This window comes from Chelonia mydas, chromosome 4 (genome assembly GCF_015237465.2).
Source record: "Chelonia mydas isolate rCheMyd1 chromosome 4, rCheMyd1.pri.v2, whole genome shotgun sequence".
Classification (NCBI taxonomy): domain Eukaryota; kingdom Metazoa; phylum Chordata; order Testudines; family Cheloniidae; genus Chelonia; species Chelonia mydas.
Window position 1 is genome coordinate 118,922,384 of NC_057852.1, and position 18,919 is coordinate 118,941,302.

At 40.6% G+C, this 18,919-nt stretch overlaps 1 protein-coding gene across 6 annotated transcripts in view; it reads left to right on the plus strand.

Annotated features, from left to right (window-relative positions):
• Nucleotides 1–2,024: 2,024 nt before the first annotated feature.
• SH3TC1 (SH3 domain and tetratricopeptide repeats 1) overlaps nt 2,025–18,919 on the plus strand; it is a 59,809-nt gene continuing 42,914 nt past the window's right edge. The window contains exons 1-4 of one of the 6 annotated variants that reach the window (XM_043544712.1): nt 2,025–2,669; nt 5,166–5,225; nt 17,242–17,340; nt 17,574–17,865. In XM_043544712.1, the coding sequence (XP_043400647.1) occupies nt 17,679–17,865 (187 nt within the window). In that variant the 5' untranslated portion in view covers nt 2,025–2,669; nt 5,166–5,225; nt 17,242–17,340; nt 17,574–17,678. Of the gene's footprint in view, nt 2,670–5,165; nt 5,226–8,311; nt 8,452–11,934; nt 12,024–17,241; nt 17,341–17,573; nt 17,866–18,919 lie in introns of those variants that run through there. The other 5 variants (XM_043544713.1, XM_043544711.1, XM_027818892.3 and 2 more) reach the window with 5 other exon arrangements.

The following is an 18,919-nucleotide window of genomic DNA, read 5'->3' on the forward strand; positions in this document are numbered from 1 at the left end:
GATGTACTCCAGAGACTTGATTTGAGCCTGCAGTTTATTCTATCACTGCTACAAGCCTGAACCAAGAACTTTGCCATTACTGTATGTAATTGATTCCATTTAACCAATTCCAGCTCTCATCTATATATTTTTCCTTTTATGAATAAACCTTTAGATTCTAAAGGATTGGCAATAGCGTGATTTGTGAGTAAGATCTGATTTGTATATTGACCTGGGTCTGGGGCTTGGTCCTTTGGGATAGAGAGAACCTCTTTTCTTTTACAGGGGTATTGGTTTTCATAACTATTCATCCCCATAACGAGTGGCACTGGTGGTGATACTGGGAAACTGGAGTGTCTAAGGGAATTGCTTGTGTGACTTATGGTTAGCCAGTGGGGTAAAAACAAAGTCTTCTCTGTTTGGTTTACCTTGGTGTGCAAGAAACCCCAGCCTTGGGCTGTAACTGGGCTGCTTTAAGCAATTTGTCCTGAATTGACACTCTCAATTAGGTCACGCCAGAACTAGCATCGTTACAGGGCTCCCTCACTCTACCCTGCTGAAGCTGTTCCACTGTGAATAAATAATGAGAGTGACTGAAGCAGGGGGACTGGATCCTGGGTCTCTCACCACCCAGTTGTGTGTCCTAACCATTGAACTACAGAGTGACTTTCACATGTTCTCTCTTTCTCTGGCCCAGTGACTATTTAAGTATTTATCCACAATGAAGCAGTCACCACCACTCACTGAAATTTGGCCCATTATTCCTCCCCACCCCCCAATCATGATGGAAGGGTTGCTGGCCGGCCTAACCCTGAATAGCACTGCAACCCTGCACGCCAGGCCACAGCAGCCAGAACGGGGACAGGAGTTGCTGCTATGGGGTGAGTGTGGTGCATGCTTAGTCTCCCACCCACCCTCAGACTCCACTCAGTGGTAATTTTTTTGGGAAGAGTATGAGGGAACCTTAGTTTCAGATTTTTCTCCAGGCCGCCAAAAGCCTCTACGTGGCCCTGCCACCACCACTTCCTCCTCCTTCTCCAGCTTTTTTGTGTGAAGCGAAGCAGGTGCCAGCCTTAAGTACCTAAGCTGCCTAGCTCCAGGCTGCTTGTTCCCATTTGTGCATTGCTAGAGGAAACAGGTACCCAGCTCCAAGAGAGGGGAGCAGCCTGTCACCCATTCCCATTCCCTACCTTAGATCGTTCCCCACCTAGCATGCTGGCTTTTGTGGATGGCATTCTAAGGCACCTATCTCTCCCCATTCATTGTATAGGGAGCCTAAGCACTTAACTCAGGTTTTGAGAATCACAGTGTTGTCCCTGGGATTGTCTAAGCACCTAGAAGTTGGTGCAGTGCCACTCGGAGTGACACAATGCTTAAGTCCCTTCATGGATCCCACCCACATTTTCTCATTTGAGGTCACAGCATGGGTCTCACTGTACTGTACATGTCAGAACCTCTTTGTGCCTACAAGGTTCAGACTGTTGATAGCTACTGCTTGTGGGAGAAAACACATTAACAAGGAAAATACAATCTAGAATACAGTACATTTTGCCTAATACTGTCAATATGAAGGAAGAGTTAGACACAGAGCTAAGTGGCTGCTGCTTTTTATCAAGCAGCCATGAAATTCCAGAAAAGGTCACCCTGTGCTCAGAACCCAGCTCTTCTCTATTTCTATTTTCAGCCCTATCAATTCATCACTCAGGCACAGGTGGACACCGAGTCCCTAGACTCTGGGGAGCTGAAGAAAATTGCCCAGATGAAAGGCCTTATTAAGGGAAGAGCCTTGGTTAACATCCCTTTTTAAAATGAGGATACAGGAATTAAATCACATTTCTGACAACAATAAATTTGATACTCGCATACCAAGCTTATTTGAGAAACACAACAAACCAAACAATCTTCAACCAAAATGGTATATACCCCCACTAGCTGGAAGTCTCCATTAGTACTCCCAAGCAGGTGCTTTCATTAAAATCCTTTCCTTATTGTCAAGCCTGCTGAGAAGCTGAGCTTTTAAATGGAGAGCTAAGTCACATGACTACCTCACCCCCATGGACTCTTACATTTCCTAAACCACATAAAACATAATGACAAACTACACAGTGATTCCTACTGGGGGAAAAGTATTTAAATTGTTCCACCAGTCATTATGGTAGCATTTAAACTTCTACCAAACTGTGTTTAGACATTTCATAGTATCTCCCCTCCCATACTGAATGGTTTGGCCCTCTCTTGAAAGGCCTTTGTTATTTCACCAAAGCCATTTATACCAGCTCTGTTATTCTAAACAGAGAAGTACTGGCCCAATGTTTTACTGTGCTTCATTTCTCTATGCTATAAATCCAAACTCCTGCTTCATCGGGTGGCTTTATAATCCCAGTTTCCAGAAGATACAAGCGGTTTAGCTTCCTCCCAGTGGTTTCCAGCTTTACAGGAGCTGGGGAAAACTGAATGTCTCAACTATTTTTTGTAGGTTAAAACCCCCAAGTACACTGAGCCTCCCTCCTTTTCCACTGAAATCCAAAGATAAAAGATTTTTCTCTATTTGTACCACCCAAGAATTCACGTTTATTTAAAGAAAGAGGTTATCTCCCTTGGAAAGGAAAGGAGTATACCAGAAAGCAAGCAGACGACACAATTTTGCTGAGCAGCAAAAGGGGGAAAAAAGACATTACATCTTCCAACAGGTAAGTCTCTACCATTCATTTTCATCCTGAGCTTTGTTGGTTGAGGCTACTTTAGCTGGCTTCACCCATTCTAATACAATAGAAACCCTGGGTGGGGTTGTAACCCTATTTTAATGTCAGCTGACTGTTAGGACCCCCAACAATGCAGGCTTCTATTAGTACTGTGTTGCTTTGTTAGAATTGGACTCTGATTCTGAATCCTAGCATTCAACTTGAACTCATTGCCTTCCTGGGGCTGGAAGTGCTAAAAGTGAGCCATAGGGGTCCATAATAGCTGGCAGGAAGCTTTGTGAGACATACAGCATGTTGCCTTTCCTGCTGAGAAATAACAAGCTGCCTAACAACATACATCAGTAACACTGGTAATCTCAAGTAAATGTAACTATTATTGATAAAGCTAGGTAAACATCTTCAGAGCAACAGCAATGTACTGTCACAGCTGGGTGCTTTGAGTCAGCGTTTCCCTGCAGACTACAGGGCGACTGCATTTCCTTAAAACTGGACCAGAGAATATTTTTCTCTTGGTGTTTTCTGTTTTTACATTCTGACCCAGATTGCAGAGCCAGCTTTTCATTTTGCAAGAGCTGGGGGAAGCTAGGCTATCTTGATTCCGACAAGGAAGAGGAAATGCTGACACAATTTGATGCCAAAAGATTTTAACCCCTGAGCTGATTTTACTGGGAGTTTCTGTTCAGGTGTAACGTGCTTGTTAGAGTGAAGCACAGTCTGGAATCTAATCTTCTTAAAAAGTGGAATTTAAATTTAGAGTAATCCCAGTGTAAAAATGATAATCTAGGACCATGATCCTGCAGACCTTTCTGCGTGCCAGGAATCCCACCAAAATCAATGCAATTATTTAGGTGAGTCACTGAATAAAAGGCTGCAGGATCAGGTGCATGCTTAGGGTATGTCTACACAGCAAAAGCTGTGCACAGGCCAGGCTACCTGAGCTAGCTTGACTCTAGCTAGTGCACATAATGACAATAGTAAAGACAGTGCAGTGAGGGCTTCAGTACAAGTAGTTTAAGCCTGGCACAGACCTTGGGTATGTACTCTGCTCACTAGCCTGTACTGAAGCCCCCGCTTCTGTTATTATCCGTGTTAGCTGGATTCAGGCTTGTTCAGAGAGGTTAGTCCATGCACAGCTGTTGTTATATAGACACGTCTTTAGCAGTTGTGCAATATGTCACATCTTCAAAGATGCGCATATTAGCTAATGAATGTTTACAATCCAGATTACATTATTTTGGGGGATTACGCATCTGCAACTGGGAGGAAATGAGGAACTAATCAGACCAAAACTGTGCAAGAAGACAAAACTGTCTTAAGCCCATTTCAAAACCTACCATGTCCAGCATATATATATATATATAAAGAACTAGCATGACTGCCATGTTAAAATGACATATCTCATTTAACTACACAGTGCATTGGGGGCAGACAAAGTTCAGTCTGGAGACTGCAGATACCGTGAGATTGGTGTTTAGAACCGCACAAATTTCCCTGCAAGTTAGAACATACACAAGGCAGGCAGGAGAAGCCCACTTAGCCACAGTTCTCAAGGTCCAGTATTGGCACTTGCGTTAAAGGTTCTCAGCTGTTATATATCACATGGTGTCCTTAACTCAAAATATCCTTTCTTCTCGCGGTTTAAATTGGGCTCTTAAGGCCAAAACCTGCCCTCCTATATATATCTCACCAACTTCAGTGGGACTGCCTGGGTGTAATTTGGGGTAGAACTTGCTCTTTAAATATTAACACGTTATATAATATTTGAGAGGCACTGCTGAAGAAAACCCTAAAGCCTTCAGCCAAACGTGCAGCTGCATTGAAGCATGCAAACAGGATGCTGAATAGCAATGCCAGAGAAAGACAATGGAAATTAAAGGAAATATCTTGTTTTCATATGAGACGTCTTTCAACTTCCTGGCAGCTTCTTTCAATCATCCTGAAAAGATCCAGGACAGCTAGACAAAAACAGGGGCATCTCATTTGCGTCTAATTATTTTCATAGTCATGAGAGAGATCAAAGCACCAACAGAACCTATGCCCCAATGTGAAGGAATCTGAATAGTTTCTGCAAGTCATGCAGCACCAAATTCCGAGGACTTTCAAGCTGGAACATAAGGGAATATGGAATTCCTAATGTGGTATCCACAATGTACCCGGGTTGTGTTTTTTCCTGTTTGTTACAGTGCATTGGTCTCTGGGGTTATTTAATGAGGGCAGGTGTCCACAGTGTAGAGGTATTGAATTGTCTCTGTGTAGGGGTGTTTTAGAAAGGCTACAGAAGGTCAAGGGCCAGGGCCAGTTTGAGATGTGTTCATTCCCTAGGCACAAACCTTTCCATTTCCCCACGTCCCTCCAGATGCGCATCTTGAGTGAAAAGGCACTGGTTAAATTCCATTGAGAATACCACAGTGTAGGGTGTCCACCCAAAGGAATCTGAGAACAATTACAGGCATGTACATGAACTATAATGGTACTATCTTCTAGGCTATAAACCACAAGAAAGGCTGAAGAAAATGGTGATTCTGATGCTGGACTGGGACTAAGGTGATTTGGGTTCAATTCCTGGTTCTGTCATAGACTTTCTGTGTGAAATCTGGCAAGTAATTTAATCCCTGCCTTAGTTTTCCTGTCTGTGAAATAGGGATAATAATAGTTGCCTACTTCACAATGGTGTTGTGAGGATAAATTAACATTTACGAGATGCTCAGATACTACGGTGATTGGAGCCATAACAGAAACCTAGAGAGAGAGTGAGAGACTTTGCTGTTACTCACAGAACAGTCACAAATTTGAATTTGGATTAGATTTGCACAGTTACAAAAGAAAACGATACATTTAATCCAAATAAAGGAACCAATTATCTCCTCAGTCCTTTCCTAGAATCCCCAATAATGTGACTTGAAATTAGGGGAGAAACTGCTCCCAAATCTTCAAAGAAAACAAAAATGTGCCAACAAGCTTAAATATTTACAAAATTGAAGAGAAAATGGTTAGTTTAAAATATATTATTTCCTGCTAAAGAGCACAACAGAGCTACAAGTTAAATTTAAAATGTAATGCCTTTAGCACAACGTGTGTTATGCAATCTCATATTATATTATTATGCAATATCATACAGTCAGTGACGTTATTGATGGAAAAGACTATTAGGTGAATGGTAGTCTTGACTGTGCAAGGATTTAAGTCGCTTCCAGTTCCACTGATTTCACTGGGAATGGAGGATATTCAGCATATTGCAAGGTCAGAATATAGATGCCTATTGTTATCATATTATAACAATGTTTATAATGCACACTATCACAGTATATAACAATAAAAATAACTCATTTATATGTTGCTGCTGTAGCTAGCTTACAAATTTCTGAAGAAAATGTTAGCTTCTTAATAACAGATATTAGTAAGTATCATAACAAAGATGGTTTAGTATTTTGGGATTTTTCCCCCCGTGTTTGTATATCACCTAGCACAATGGGGTATGCAATGGTCCATGTCTAGGGTGTGAACACTACAAATAAATAAATAAATTAATGGGTATTAAATGAACTTGAGTCTCTACTTTTACATTTTAAAACCACTGGAGCTAAAAGGAAAATGTGGAAATACACAAGGTCTGATTTTGAGCCATTTTGTAACTGGAAGAATTTCAAGTAGGCTAATACTTAGGGCAGTCAAGCGATTAAAATAATTAATCATGATTAATTGTGCAATTAATGTGCTGTTAATAATAGAATACTATTTATATAAATATTTTTGGATGTTTTCCACATTTTCAAATATATTGATTTCAATTACAACACAGAATACAAAGTGTACAGTGCTCACTTTATATTTTTTATTATAAATATTTGCACTGTAAAAATAAAAGAGATAGTATTTTTCAATTCACTTAATACAAGTACCGTAGTGCAATCTCTTTATCATGAAAGTTGAACTTCCAAATGTAGAATTATATACAAAAAATAACTGCATTCAAAAATGTAAAACTTTAGCGCCTACAAGTCCATTCAGTCCCACTTCTTGTTCAGCCAATTGCTCAGACATACAAGTTTGTTTACATTTGCAGGAGATAACGCTGCCTACTTCTTGTTTACAATGTCACCTGAAAGTGAGAACAGGTGTTCACATGGCACAGTTGTAGCCAGTGTTGCACGATATTTATGTGCCAGATGAGCTAAAGATTCATATGTCCCTTCATGCTTCAACCATCATTTCAGAGGACGTGATGATGACGGGTTCTGCTCGATAACAATCCAAAGCAGTGCAAACCAACGCATCTTCATTTTCATCATGCCACCAGCAGAAGGTTTATTTTCTTTTTGGTGGTTCCAGTTCTGTAGTTTCCGCATGGGAGTGTTGCTCTTTTAAGACTTCTGAAAGCATGCTCCACAACTCATCCCTCTCAGATTTTGGAAGGCACTTCAGATTCTTAAACCTTGGGTCGAGTGCTGTAGCTATCTTTAGAAATCTCACATTGGTACCTTATTTGCTTTTTGTCACATCTGCAGTGAAAGTGTTCTTAAAACGAACAACATGTGCTGGGTCATCGTCCGAGACTGCTATAATATGAAATATATGGCATCATGCAGGTAAAACACAGATCAGGAGACATACAATTTCCCTCAAGGAGTCGAGTCACAAATCTAATTAACACATTATTTTTTAACAAGCATCATCAGCTTGGAAGCATGTCCTCTGGAATGGTGGTCAAAGCATGAAGAGGCATACGAATGTTTAGCATATCTGGCATGTAAATATCTTGCAATGCCGGCTACAGAAGTGCCATGCCAATGCCTGTTCTCACTTTCAGGTGACATTGTAAATAAGAAGTGGGCCGCATTATCTCCCGTAAATGTAAACAAACTTGTTCCTCTTAGCGATTGGCTGAACAAGAAGTAGGACTGAGTGGACTTGGAGGCGCTGAAGTTTTACATTGTTTTGTTTTTGAGTGCAGTTACGCAAAAAAAAAAAAATCTACTTTTGTAAGTTGCACTTTCACCATAAAAAGATTGCGCTACGGTACTTGTATGAGGTGAATTGAAAAATACTATTTCTTTTGTTTGTCGTTTTTACAGCGCAAATATTTGTAATAAAAATAATATGAGCACTCTACACTTTGTATTCTGTGTTATAATTGAAATCAATATATTTTAAAATGTAGAAAAACATCCAAAATATTTAATACATTTAAATTGGTATTCTATTGTTTAACAGTGCAATGAAAACTGTGATGAATCGCGATTAACTTTTTTAATCACAATTAATTTTTTTGAGTTAATTGCATGAGTTAACTGTAATTAATCAACAGGCCTACTAATACTTTGACCAAAACCAAACAAATTAAACAAAGTCATGTATTCTCTGCCTTAAGGACTACTTATTACTCTGTTTGTGTAGTGCTTAGCACAATGGGTTGGGGCTTCCAGATATAGATAATAATAAATTTCAGCTCTTAAGAGCAAATGTATCTGACTGAGGCTTTCAGTGTATTTCTGACATATTTTCCTGCATGGCAAATTGTTAGTAGTCCAATGCACTGAGCTTGCAATTGTGAGCATTTTAGAAAAGGAGATTCTTGGATGGACGGTATCAGTTAATGGTCAACTTTCAGTTAGTTCATATATCCAAGCTGGGCTGTTCAACCAACAGGAAAGTAAAAAGGTCAAACAGGAAGGGATGGATCGGGAGTCAGTTCCAACCAGAGCTGTGGAAGGCTGAGATCTGTCTGCAGTTCACCAGAATGTTAGAATAGAACAAATCAGATTCGGAAAAGGTAGGAGAAATATTATGCTTCATACCTGAGTATCTAGCTGTATTTAGGCTGTTTGTGTTGTAATATTTGATTGTTGGACTCTACTATGTCTGAAAAAAATGTGAGCAACTGAGGGAATGATTTTAGTAGCAGAGTAGCTTAGTGCTTGGTTACAGGGATAGATTTAAAAATAAGTGTAATGGTAATGGGTTGTAGTAATAAATTTCAGCAGTGACATTTATGGACATTTTTATGTGATGTTTTTGTTGCTTTTGTCAAGAACCAAGATGTTTCTGTTCTTTGCTTTTTGTTTTCTCTTCTCTTCTACAGTATATTCAGAATAGGCCAAACTTTTTTAAACCTGAGCACCCAAAAGGAAGGACTTTGATCCATATTTAGACACTTTAAAAATCACCTGGTTTTCAGAAGACCTGCAGTGCACAAATGTTCACAATGTTCACAAATGTTCAGAAAGGGTGTAGGCAATTAGGTGCTTTTGAAAATGTTAACTATGCTGCAAACAGTAGTGTTGTCTCTGTTTAATCTGTCAATGAATAAAAGCCCTAATGAGCTTTTATGAAGGACCGCAAGTTTTCCATTTTACCTCCCCTTAAGTCGAGCACCGAGTTTCACAAGGTGCTGTTTCTGTGTAGTAGGGTAATACACTGAAATTATGTTACATTTTTACTATATCTAAGTACTGAGAGTATAATACATTGGATGGAATATTATTATTTTGATTTACAATTGCGGTAGCCCCTAGAGGACTCCAGCAGATCAGGACCCCATTGTGCTTGAGTCTGTACAAGCACCTAATTAATGTCAGTCTTTGCCATATGAGTCTCTGCTATGAGGAGTTTGCAGTCTAAAAGACAAGATGAAACAGGTAGTGAAACAAACAAATTCGGAGAGAAGTGGGTGAGAAGGAAGGGTGAAGTAGCAGCTTTCATAACATAAACCAATTTATGTTGCAGTGTTGCTGTAGCCGTGTAGGTCCCAGGATATTAGAGAGACAAGGTGGGTGAGGTAATATCTTTTATTGGACTTCAGGACTGGAACCTGGACCTGATATATTGGACATGAAGAAGAGCTGTGTGTAGCTCAAAAGCTTGCCTCTTTCACCAACAGAAGTTGGTCCAATGAAAGATATCACGTCACCCACCTTGTCTAACCAAAGTATAGGATGTCTTGAAAATGATGCAACTTGTAAGGGAATTTAGCAGGGTTCAAAGAGGGATTGGACACTAATATGGATAACAAAACTAACAGTTAATGCCAACAAAAAGTATTTGAGGGGAGAGACACTGTGTTTCATGTTTTAAACAAATCTCTCATTATTAATAATTAGGATGAGGGGCAGATTATACCTCATCATCTACTGTGGAGTTTCTTGCACTTTCTTCTGAAGCTCCTTTTGCTGGCCACTGTTGGAAACAGGATACAGGACTAGATGGACCGCGGGTCTGATCCAGGAGAGCAGTTCCCATGTAGGGCTATGTTACTATATTGTTCACTCAGCAGGACAGATAGCAGGAACCGAATGGCTCAGGGGCTTTAGAATGGGATAATGGGAAGGAAGCATAGCCCTGCTGTGTGTGGGTCAGAACCTGTAGTGTGGATTAGTTTTGCTGTCCCAATCCTGGCACCAGTTAGACCAGTCTAAAGACTTGTAATTTACAAGAGCCGTCCATGGGCCCCAAGAAGCTCCTCTGAGATAGCTGGGGCATAGAGAAACTCCAGCTACAATCCCTTTCCCTCAGACCATGCCCCCTGTGTGGGGATGTGGCTGGAAAGAGGTGTGCGTAGGAGCTACAAAGGTGATTCTGCACCATCCAAGCATTCCCCTAGGTGTGAGGAATCCTTCAGGGGCAAGTTATGCCAGCCTTAGGGCTGCTTTGAACCACTGAGTGGATGAGGAACTGGTTCTTGGTGTCAGGTGGCTTGGGTTATGTTCTTGGCTCTGGTACCGATTTCCTGTGTGAGTCGGAGAGACTCACTTCTCTCTCACTCCTCCTGTGTAAAACTGGGATAATAAATTATAATACTGATCACCACACAGGGAATATTGAAGCAAAATTAATTAATGTTTGTAAAGTGTGTTGGAATCCTCAGGTGGAAGGTGCTATATAAGTGCTAAGTACAATGGTCATCGATTGCATGTAGCTTTCTAGGCCACCAGTTCAAACCTGGCCCAGATTAGAAATGGCTTCCTGGTGTCCTATTCAAAATAAATGGGAGTCCCTCCCAATGCAGATCTTAGTTCTAGTTCCACATTGGAAGACACACCACTGCAGTAAGCAATATGTTAGCCTCAGCGAAGGGTCCAGTAATGGCCACCTTTCTGACCTAAAAACATAAGTCTTCTCAACTTTCTCACCTCCGAGGTGTACCTTACAAGTCACGTTTGATGCACAGGGCAATAGACAGCATCTTGCATTGCAATGTTCTATGCTGTACCTGATTTGTAGGTACAATCAGAAGGTTTTAATTTTCTTGCTCCTCCATCCATCACTTTACCTAAGGAGTAAATTCACTAAATCAAAATGGTGGTGATGGAAAACAGTAAGTCTACGCTGTAACTCTTTACTATTTTCTTAAGCATTTTTTAAAAAAAGTTGCAGACAGAGTTAGCCTGATATTTTCCATTCGCCTATCTGTTTTTTTCCACTATGTGGTGTTTTAAAGTTGCTTTCCAGATACTTTTAAAAGGAAGTGGCAAGGGGGACAAAAATTGCGGGAAAACAGTATTGTTCCGTTTATCTTCCTTCCAAAAGGAAAAATAATGCCTTCCTTTCCCTGCCTGTCCACACTGAACAACTCTCAAATCAACATGGTTGAGAGCCATGTTAACAAGCTGTACTTAATGCGCAGGAAAATATCTATGGCCTTCTGAGCCACACATGCCAAAATAGGCTGTTGCTAGTGGCTCTCAGGCAGGCCAACCTGTTCAGATGAGAGACTGATGTATCTTGCTGAGAAAGCTGATAACAAAACCCAACCTCTAGCTCTACATTAGGATGTGTCAAGCAGTCCAGCTGCTATCTCTGCTCTGTTAGTACTGATACTCATGATAGGTCTGCAGCTAGGAAATGAGCATTGTTATTCTTATTTATTTGTATTATTGTAGTGCTTAGGAGCCCCAGTCAGATCAGAACTCTGGTATGCTAGGCACTGTACAAACAGAACAGCAAGTCCCTGCCCCAAAGAGCATCCCCAGGCCAGAGTGCCACAGCTTTTAAGGAAGGATATCTCCTGTTCTCCCCACATGCACTCACTGAATGAGGAATAGGCTCCTATTCGGAGAGATACAGAAAGCCCATGCAGCTTCCGTGGGCCAGCATGCTGCGATACCTATTGGCTTCCAGATCAAGGTTCAAAGAATATGGAATCCTGCTAAAGTAACTGTTGGTTTATTTCAAAAAAATCTGTCTAATAACTTCATTTTAAAAAATTCAAATGCACTGACAATCGCTGATTATAAAGAAACAAATTTATTCCGCATAGGAATTGCCATGTAGCACCAAACCCATGGTCCATCCAGTACAGCATCTCATGTCTGACAGAGGCCAGAACCAGCTGTTTCAGATGAAGGTGTAAGTAGTACCCCACAGTAAGCAGTTGTATCCCACATGCAAGCTTCATCCTAACCCCTAGTAGTGAGAGATTGATTAAGCCCTGAATTATGAGGTTTAATGTCCCTTCTAAAGTTGTCTTGGCATTAATTACTATAGCTCTGGATATTCTTGTTCTCCCTCATAAATGTCCATTCCCTCTTTGAGTTGTGCTGACTTCAGTATTAAAAAAACAACTCGTAAGCAAAAGATAACTGGCATTAGCACAATAGACAAGGTGATGTACCAAAGTATGGATTGTTTAGTATGGTTTTGCTCCTTGTTGGATTATTTAACTGGGCACCTGAACTTTCAGTGAGAAGAAGAGAAACATGGTGACTAAAACAATGTTTAATAAGTCCTGTGGAAACCCATCAGTTGCTTGGGGCCAGCTTGTCAAACGTATTTAGGTGCATACAGATGCACTTAGCTACCTAGCAGGATTTTTAAAAGTACCTAAGAAGGTTAAGTGCCTAATGCCCTTTGAAATAATTGAAAATCTGGTCCCTGGTGCTTATATGTAACCCAATGGATTAAAAAAAGGTAAAAATATAAATATTAGAATTGACAGAGAGCTACTGTATCTCACCCATAAACATTAAAGATGGGAAGGGATCCTGCAGAGAGGAGAATCAGGTTGTCAGGTGCTTGAATGAGACATTTGCTCTTGCTCTGTTACCCTCAGAAGAGCAAAGGGAGAAAACTATCATTGGTACAGACATAGCTTCTCCTGTTCTTTCCCCCTTTGATTTGTCCCTTGGCTTGTGCTCTGAGAAATTCTGTGTCTCCTTCTCCTTAAAATGCTGATATCTATCTTAACATTCTGAGAATTCAGACTTTGTTCTGATACCTTTCAGCATTCTTCTCAATGCATTCCTTCAAGCTAGTGCACAACCGCATTATATGTGTAACTCTTAAAACACACGCACGCGCGCGCACACACACGTGCACGAAGGAGATAGCAAAAGTTAATTAGTATCTTTTCCATCACTCATTATCCAAATTCCTGGAATTCTAGTCCTTTGTACAGGCTGCTCCCTTCATGTTATATGCATTTGCTAAATTTTAATGAGAATTTGTTTCCATTTACAGATATAAAGTGATGTATATACAGATATTCTGAGCATTGCTGAATGTGTATGATATATTTTGCTATACATTCAGCTCTGCTTTTAGACCAAGATTACATTCTGCAAATGTAAAGGACTTTGGAGGTGCCTTGAGTAATAGAATTTGAAATACTACTTTTGGAGTTTAATTATGGAATAATGGTCCAACAATCACCAATCTGAATTGATGTGCATGGGTTCTATCATTCAGATTTTTATTTATACATCCTACTTCCAAAAGTTGGCTCTGAGCATGTAAACCTTTATTGCCTGCGTGATTCTTCACTCATGTGAGCAGTTGCATTGACTTAAATGGGTCAAAAAGGTAAAATATTATTCATTTATTTATTTATATTTTGGTAGTACCCAGATGCCCCAGTCATGGACCAGAATCCCATTGTGCAAACGGTTCCAGATGTGCAATTACTTACGGAACTTTTTGTTTTGCACTTTTGTGCATTTTAAATATTGCACTTAGGTTTTGATATAGTACCTGTCACTGTGGTCCCTAAGGGCTTGTCTACACTTACTGGGGAATCGATGAGTGGTGATAGATTTTAGCAGGTCTAGTGAAAACCCACTAAAATTGACCACAGATTGCTCTCCCATCCACTCCTGTACTCCACCGGATAGAGAAGAGTAGGGGGAGTCGATGGGAGAGTGTCTCCCATCAACATCGCGTAGTGTGGACCCCGCGGTAAGTAGATCTAAGCTACGTTGATTTGAGTTATGCTATTCAGGTAACCCAAATTGCATAGCTTAGATCAAATTTCCCCTGTAGTGTAGACAAGGCCTAAGATAGACAGATATAGAGATAATTAGAAAGAAAGAAACCGCTTTATCCTGATTTATTGGTGACATATAGGTTCTAAGTGGTGATAGATTTAGAGCTGGATGGGAAATGAAATTTCACAGGATGGGACGACAAAGATTTTGAAAATTTTTCCCTTGGGACAAAAAGTCAATCTTGCACATTTTCATGAAATGCCCTCTCCACACTTCCCCCCCCCGCCCCCCCCGCCCCAAATCAGTTTGGGTGAATCAAAACATTTCATTTCAATAATTTTTAAACATTTAATTTTCATTTTGACCATTTTTAAAAAAATTTCCTCTGTATTTAGCTTAAATTTCTAAACAAGCCATTGTTTTGAACTGGAAAACTGGAATTTATATTTCTAGTTTTGACAATTCCAAAACTTTTCCTTAGTTGAGAAATTCTTCAAAAATAATGCTTTCCCATGAAAAATTACATCAGGATGTTCTGATGAACAATATTTTTTCATTGGAAAATGCTCATTTGTCAAAACTTGAACTGTTTGTGGGATATATATCTGTACATATATATAAAATATGAAGGTTTCTACAAATTTGTTGTTTTGAAACAAATTTGGGAAAAGTTTTGAAATTGTCAAAACAGGATGTTTTGACCTTTTTAATTCAATTTTTTGGTTCAACACATTTCCTTTCAAAATGTAAGGTTATTATAAATTAAAAAATCAATTAAAAAGTTCAATTCAAAACAAAACATTTTGAAATTATGGAAACAAAAGGGTTGGATTGACCTGAACTGAATGCTTTGTCAGATTGTCAGTTTGTGAAAATTTTCAAGATTTTCACTTTTTGTCCCAGTTCAGAATGGGTTTTTTTTTCAAAATCTTGAAAATTTGCCTGAAACAGGAACACCATTTCCCATCCAGCTCTATTCAGAAGGCACGCACTTAGAGGAGCACAAGCAACATGGAGGACAATGCACTATGGAATATCCTTTCAGACAGGGAGCTGGGAGGACAGAGAAATGACTAGACTGATTATGCAGGCATGGTTAGGGGGGCTTGTCCATAGAGCAACCAGGGTGGTGAAGGTGATTGTTTACCACTCCAGTTCAGGGCAAGAGTAAACTATCAACTGCCATGGTTACTCACCAAGTTTTAACCATGTTTAGAGACATAAATGACACCAACAGGTTTGAAACCTGGTACAATTGTACTTAATCTTTTATTGTGAAAGGCTTGTCAAAGCAGGAAAGGATTCCACATGCCTAAGTGGAGTTTACACAAATGCAGCAGGGCTTCCTGCAACCAAAGTCAAGCAATGATCAAAAGCATTAGCTAAAGTATGGCTCACTTAAGCCTGGTTCTGTAGAGGGAGGGGTGAGGCCATGCCTCTGCTTTTGCTCCCGATAATTTCCTTTCAGCTCTATCCCTTTTCTCTGGGTATGTCTTATACAGCAAAGAAAAACATGCAGCTGGCCCGTGCCAGCCATCTCGGGCTTGCGGGGCGCAGACTGTGGTGTTGTTTCATTGCTGTTCAGACTTCCGGGCTTGGGTTAGAGTCCGAGCTCTGGGATCTTCCAACCCTGCAAGGCCCTAAAGCCCAGGCTCCAGCCCAAGCCCAGAAGTCTACACAGCAATAAAACAGCAGAGTCAGCACTAGGCGTAAGCGGACTAAACAATAGCTCAAAGGGGCCCTCAATTTGCTTTTTTTTATGTGTTGTGTAGGAGGGGCCCCCAATATTCCCATTTAGAGCCCGCAGAGGGGTAGCACTGTGAAACAGCCCTGCAGTCCAAGCCGCGTGAGCCCAAGTCAGCTGGCAGGGGCCAGCCGCGGGTACTCTTAGAGATCATTCCTCCTTGACTCTTGCTTCCAGACTCAGCCCATAATTTCCTGCACCACATACCTCTCCTAGGGTGCTGCAGGGAGCTAATAACTAATTATCCACCTCTGACTTAGCCCATCTACCCTGAAGATTCCAGCACTGAGGGTGGATCATTAACGGAATCCACAAAAATCAGCCCCCTTTCTTGCGTTCTTTAAGAATGCAGTACCTATACCACCAATCTTGTCCTCTTCAAAATGTTACTGACATTTTTCACTGCATTGCCACCGTGATGTGGATGAATGCTATTCCTGGGAGGCTGTGTGTTAAAGCTAGCAGGGCGTGAACAATCGGCAATGGGCATAAGTAAATTTCATTCTGTCTTTCATTGTTAGTCATACCTATCCCTCTCCCTGCTTATCCAGACATTAATGAATCCAGATTTGCCAAAGCCTTTTCCTGGGGTGTAATAAGCTCAAAGTGCCATGCAGGAAGGAAGCAATCAGAACTAACCGTTGTAACAGCAGTTACTGTTTTCAAAGCCCTTATAAACCATCAGTTATTAATCCTCACAACATACTAATAAGGTAGATACATTAATATTACTTTCCCCATTTTAAAGTTTGGAAAACTGAGCCAGAGAAGTTAAGTGCTGGGGCTTTAGTAAAGGTGTGACATACAAGTGCTGAAAAGAGGCTGCTCTTCAATTTCTGGTCCCTATTATATGTTCTTCATCTGGATTACAGAAAGTTATTTCCTACTGTGCAGCATCCCCCCTGCCATGCGGGATTTGGGAAAGAAACTGCGGGAAGGCGCGAGCCAGAGACTGAAGCCCACACAGCATCGGCAGAATCAGCCTAAGCAGGGGCTGCTGGAGACTTTTAACTGGACTTTTTCTGCCCTCTGTTGATTGGCTGTTTGCTTCAACCTTCTCCTGCCCCCTTCCTCACAGTATCTTCACCTGAGCCTCACTCCACCCTGCCCTCATATCTTCAACCCCTCCCTCTTCTCAACTGCTTGTGTCCCTTTTCATCCCTCTCTCTTCGCTTCTCTTTCACTTTAATCTCTTCTTAATTAACTCCCCCAAAAACCCCTTCCAAACTCCTCTCCCCAAACCCCCCCAAACATGGAACTAACGTGATATTTGCTGCCATCACGTCAGTGGCTCTGCTTGTGTGTTATAACTCTTTCCCCTACCCTCTGTCTCTTTTCTGTTTATGAAATTGTTAGCTCTTTGGAGCAGGGATTATCTGTTATTCTCTGTGAACAATGCCTATCACAAAGGGGCCCTGATCTGGGTTGGTCCCAAGGCGCTGTAGTAATAAACATGATGATTATTATTATTAATATCAAAGGGAAAGGGACTACTCTAATAGCTCCCATTACAAAAACAGTACAGTGAATCAGTGGCAGAGCTGGGACTAGAATTCACATGTTCTTGATCCCCGGCCTCTTGCTTAGTCCATGTGACAACACTGCTTCTTTACACCTCCAGATCAGAGTATTGGGGGAGCGTGAGATCTTGTTGGAGAAAAAAATCTGATGATGGAAGGTTTTAAGGAAGAAGCACAGAATTCAACTTACTGTTGAACTGGTGAGCACAGTATAGTTTTTCTTGCTACAAAGAATCCTTAGTTGGTTGACATGTTTTATTTTTTATTTTTTCAGTATTCAATCAAGGAGAATTCAATTTGTATACGATTTCTCTACTGAGCTGAATGTGATTGAAATGTTTTGCTTGCACACACAGTGCTGAAAGTTGTTGAATACATATTAAAAGCAGAGTCCTAATAGTGAGTTTTTATATAATATGTTGATTCTCTTTAGAATTCGGACGATGCAGATTCTATAGCACTGGTTGGAATTGCAAGTAATGGAGCTCCAGCAGCAGCAGTGGAATGCAATGTTTCTGTTTTTGGGCTCCACACCCTGATGGAGGAAGAAGGATTCTGCAGCTCTGCTCCCTATCTGGAAAGGAAACAACATAGCTCTTGGGAAGGAAATAAACAGCAGCTGGGGAGGAGTGTGTCTGATTGTACGCATGTGGCAGCTAATACTGCCATTTCCACATCGATTAACATGGAAGAGGAAGTCTCTTTGCAAGGACAAATGGCCATGGGTAAGTCCTTCATTGTTATATCGTCTGGTCATTTTTGCTCTTCACTCGTTTGTGCTGCACAAAGCTGAGAACTGTCGGGTGTGTTTTCAGTTGTACACTTTTTTCCCTCCTAAAGAACTTCTACAACTGTTAAACTGAGCAATACAAACAACTATATCTTTCCTTTCCAAAAGGGCTAAATGACCATATTAATGGTTCCTTTTCAGGTTTTTTTTCCAGAATATCTTAAATCAGAGGTAAAATAAGGTTTAGGATTACATTGTATCAATATTCCAGGGCCAAGGGAATAGTAGAATATAAGTACTTTGCGAAAGACTCGCTTTTTGCAAAAATCCATCAGACTTCACAAGCAGGGTTGATTGGTTTGGACTCCTATGAACACCTAGTTGCTTTAGGGTTGGTGTTGGAGATTCAGTAAGTGACATTTTTCCCTCTGACTCAGAATTGAACTAATATCCAACTATAGTCTTAGAAGGCACTGCGCATCTAGGGCCTCTGTCTTTAGAATTACTGATCATTTGTGTTCGTTAAATATTCCATGGACCCCACATTTCTTAGGAGGAGGGTTGTTAATCCAAATGTCCTGAAACAAATACCAACTCCGATAATTATATTCTCCTTACTGAAATTCCCCTAGCAGTTTTAGCTGATTGAGTAAACTTTTTCAAATCCTCCCCTAAATTTTATGAGTACTGTTTCTGTAGACTATTTCTCCCAATCATCAAGAACTGCTACTTTTTACAAATTGTATCTCAAATGGCTTAGGGAGAAATTGTATCCTGTGATGCGCAAATGCAACTCCCATTGCAGTCCAGGAGCCAGGTGCAATCTCCAAGGGCAGAACTGAATCTCCAGTTTAGCTAGATAACTAAGCATGTGACTATCTTTAAACATGCAAAGAGTGCCATTGACTTCAGTGGGACTACTCACATGCTTAAAGTTAGGTATGCCTTAGCCTTAACGTTAGGTCCCTGGGCTTGATTATGATATCACTTAGATTGGTTTGATATGGGTGTAACTCCAGTAAATCTGAGTGGATTTACTCCTCGGCTAC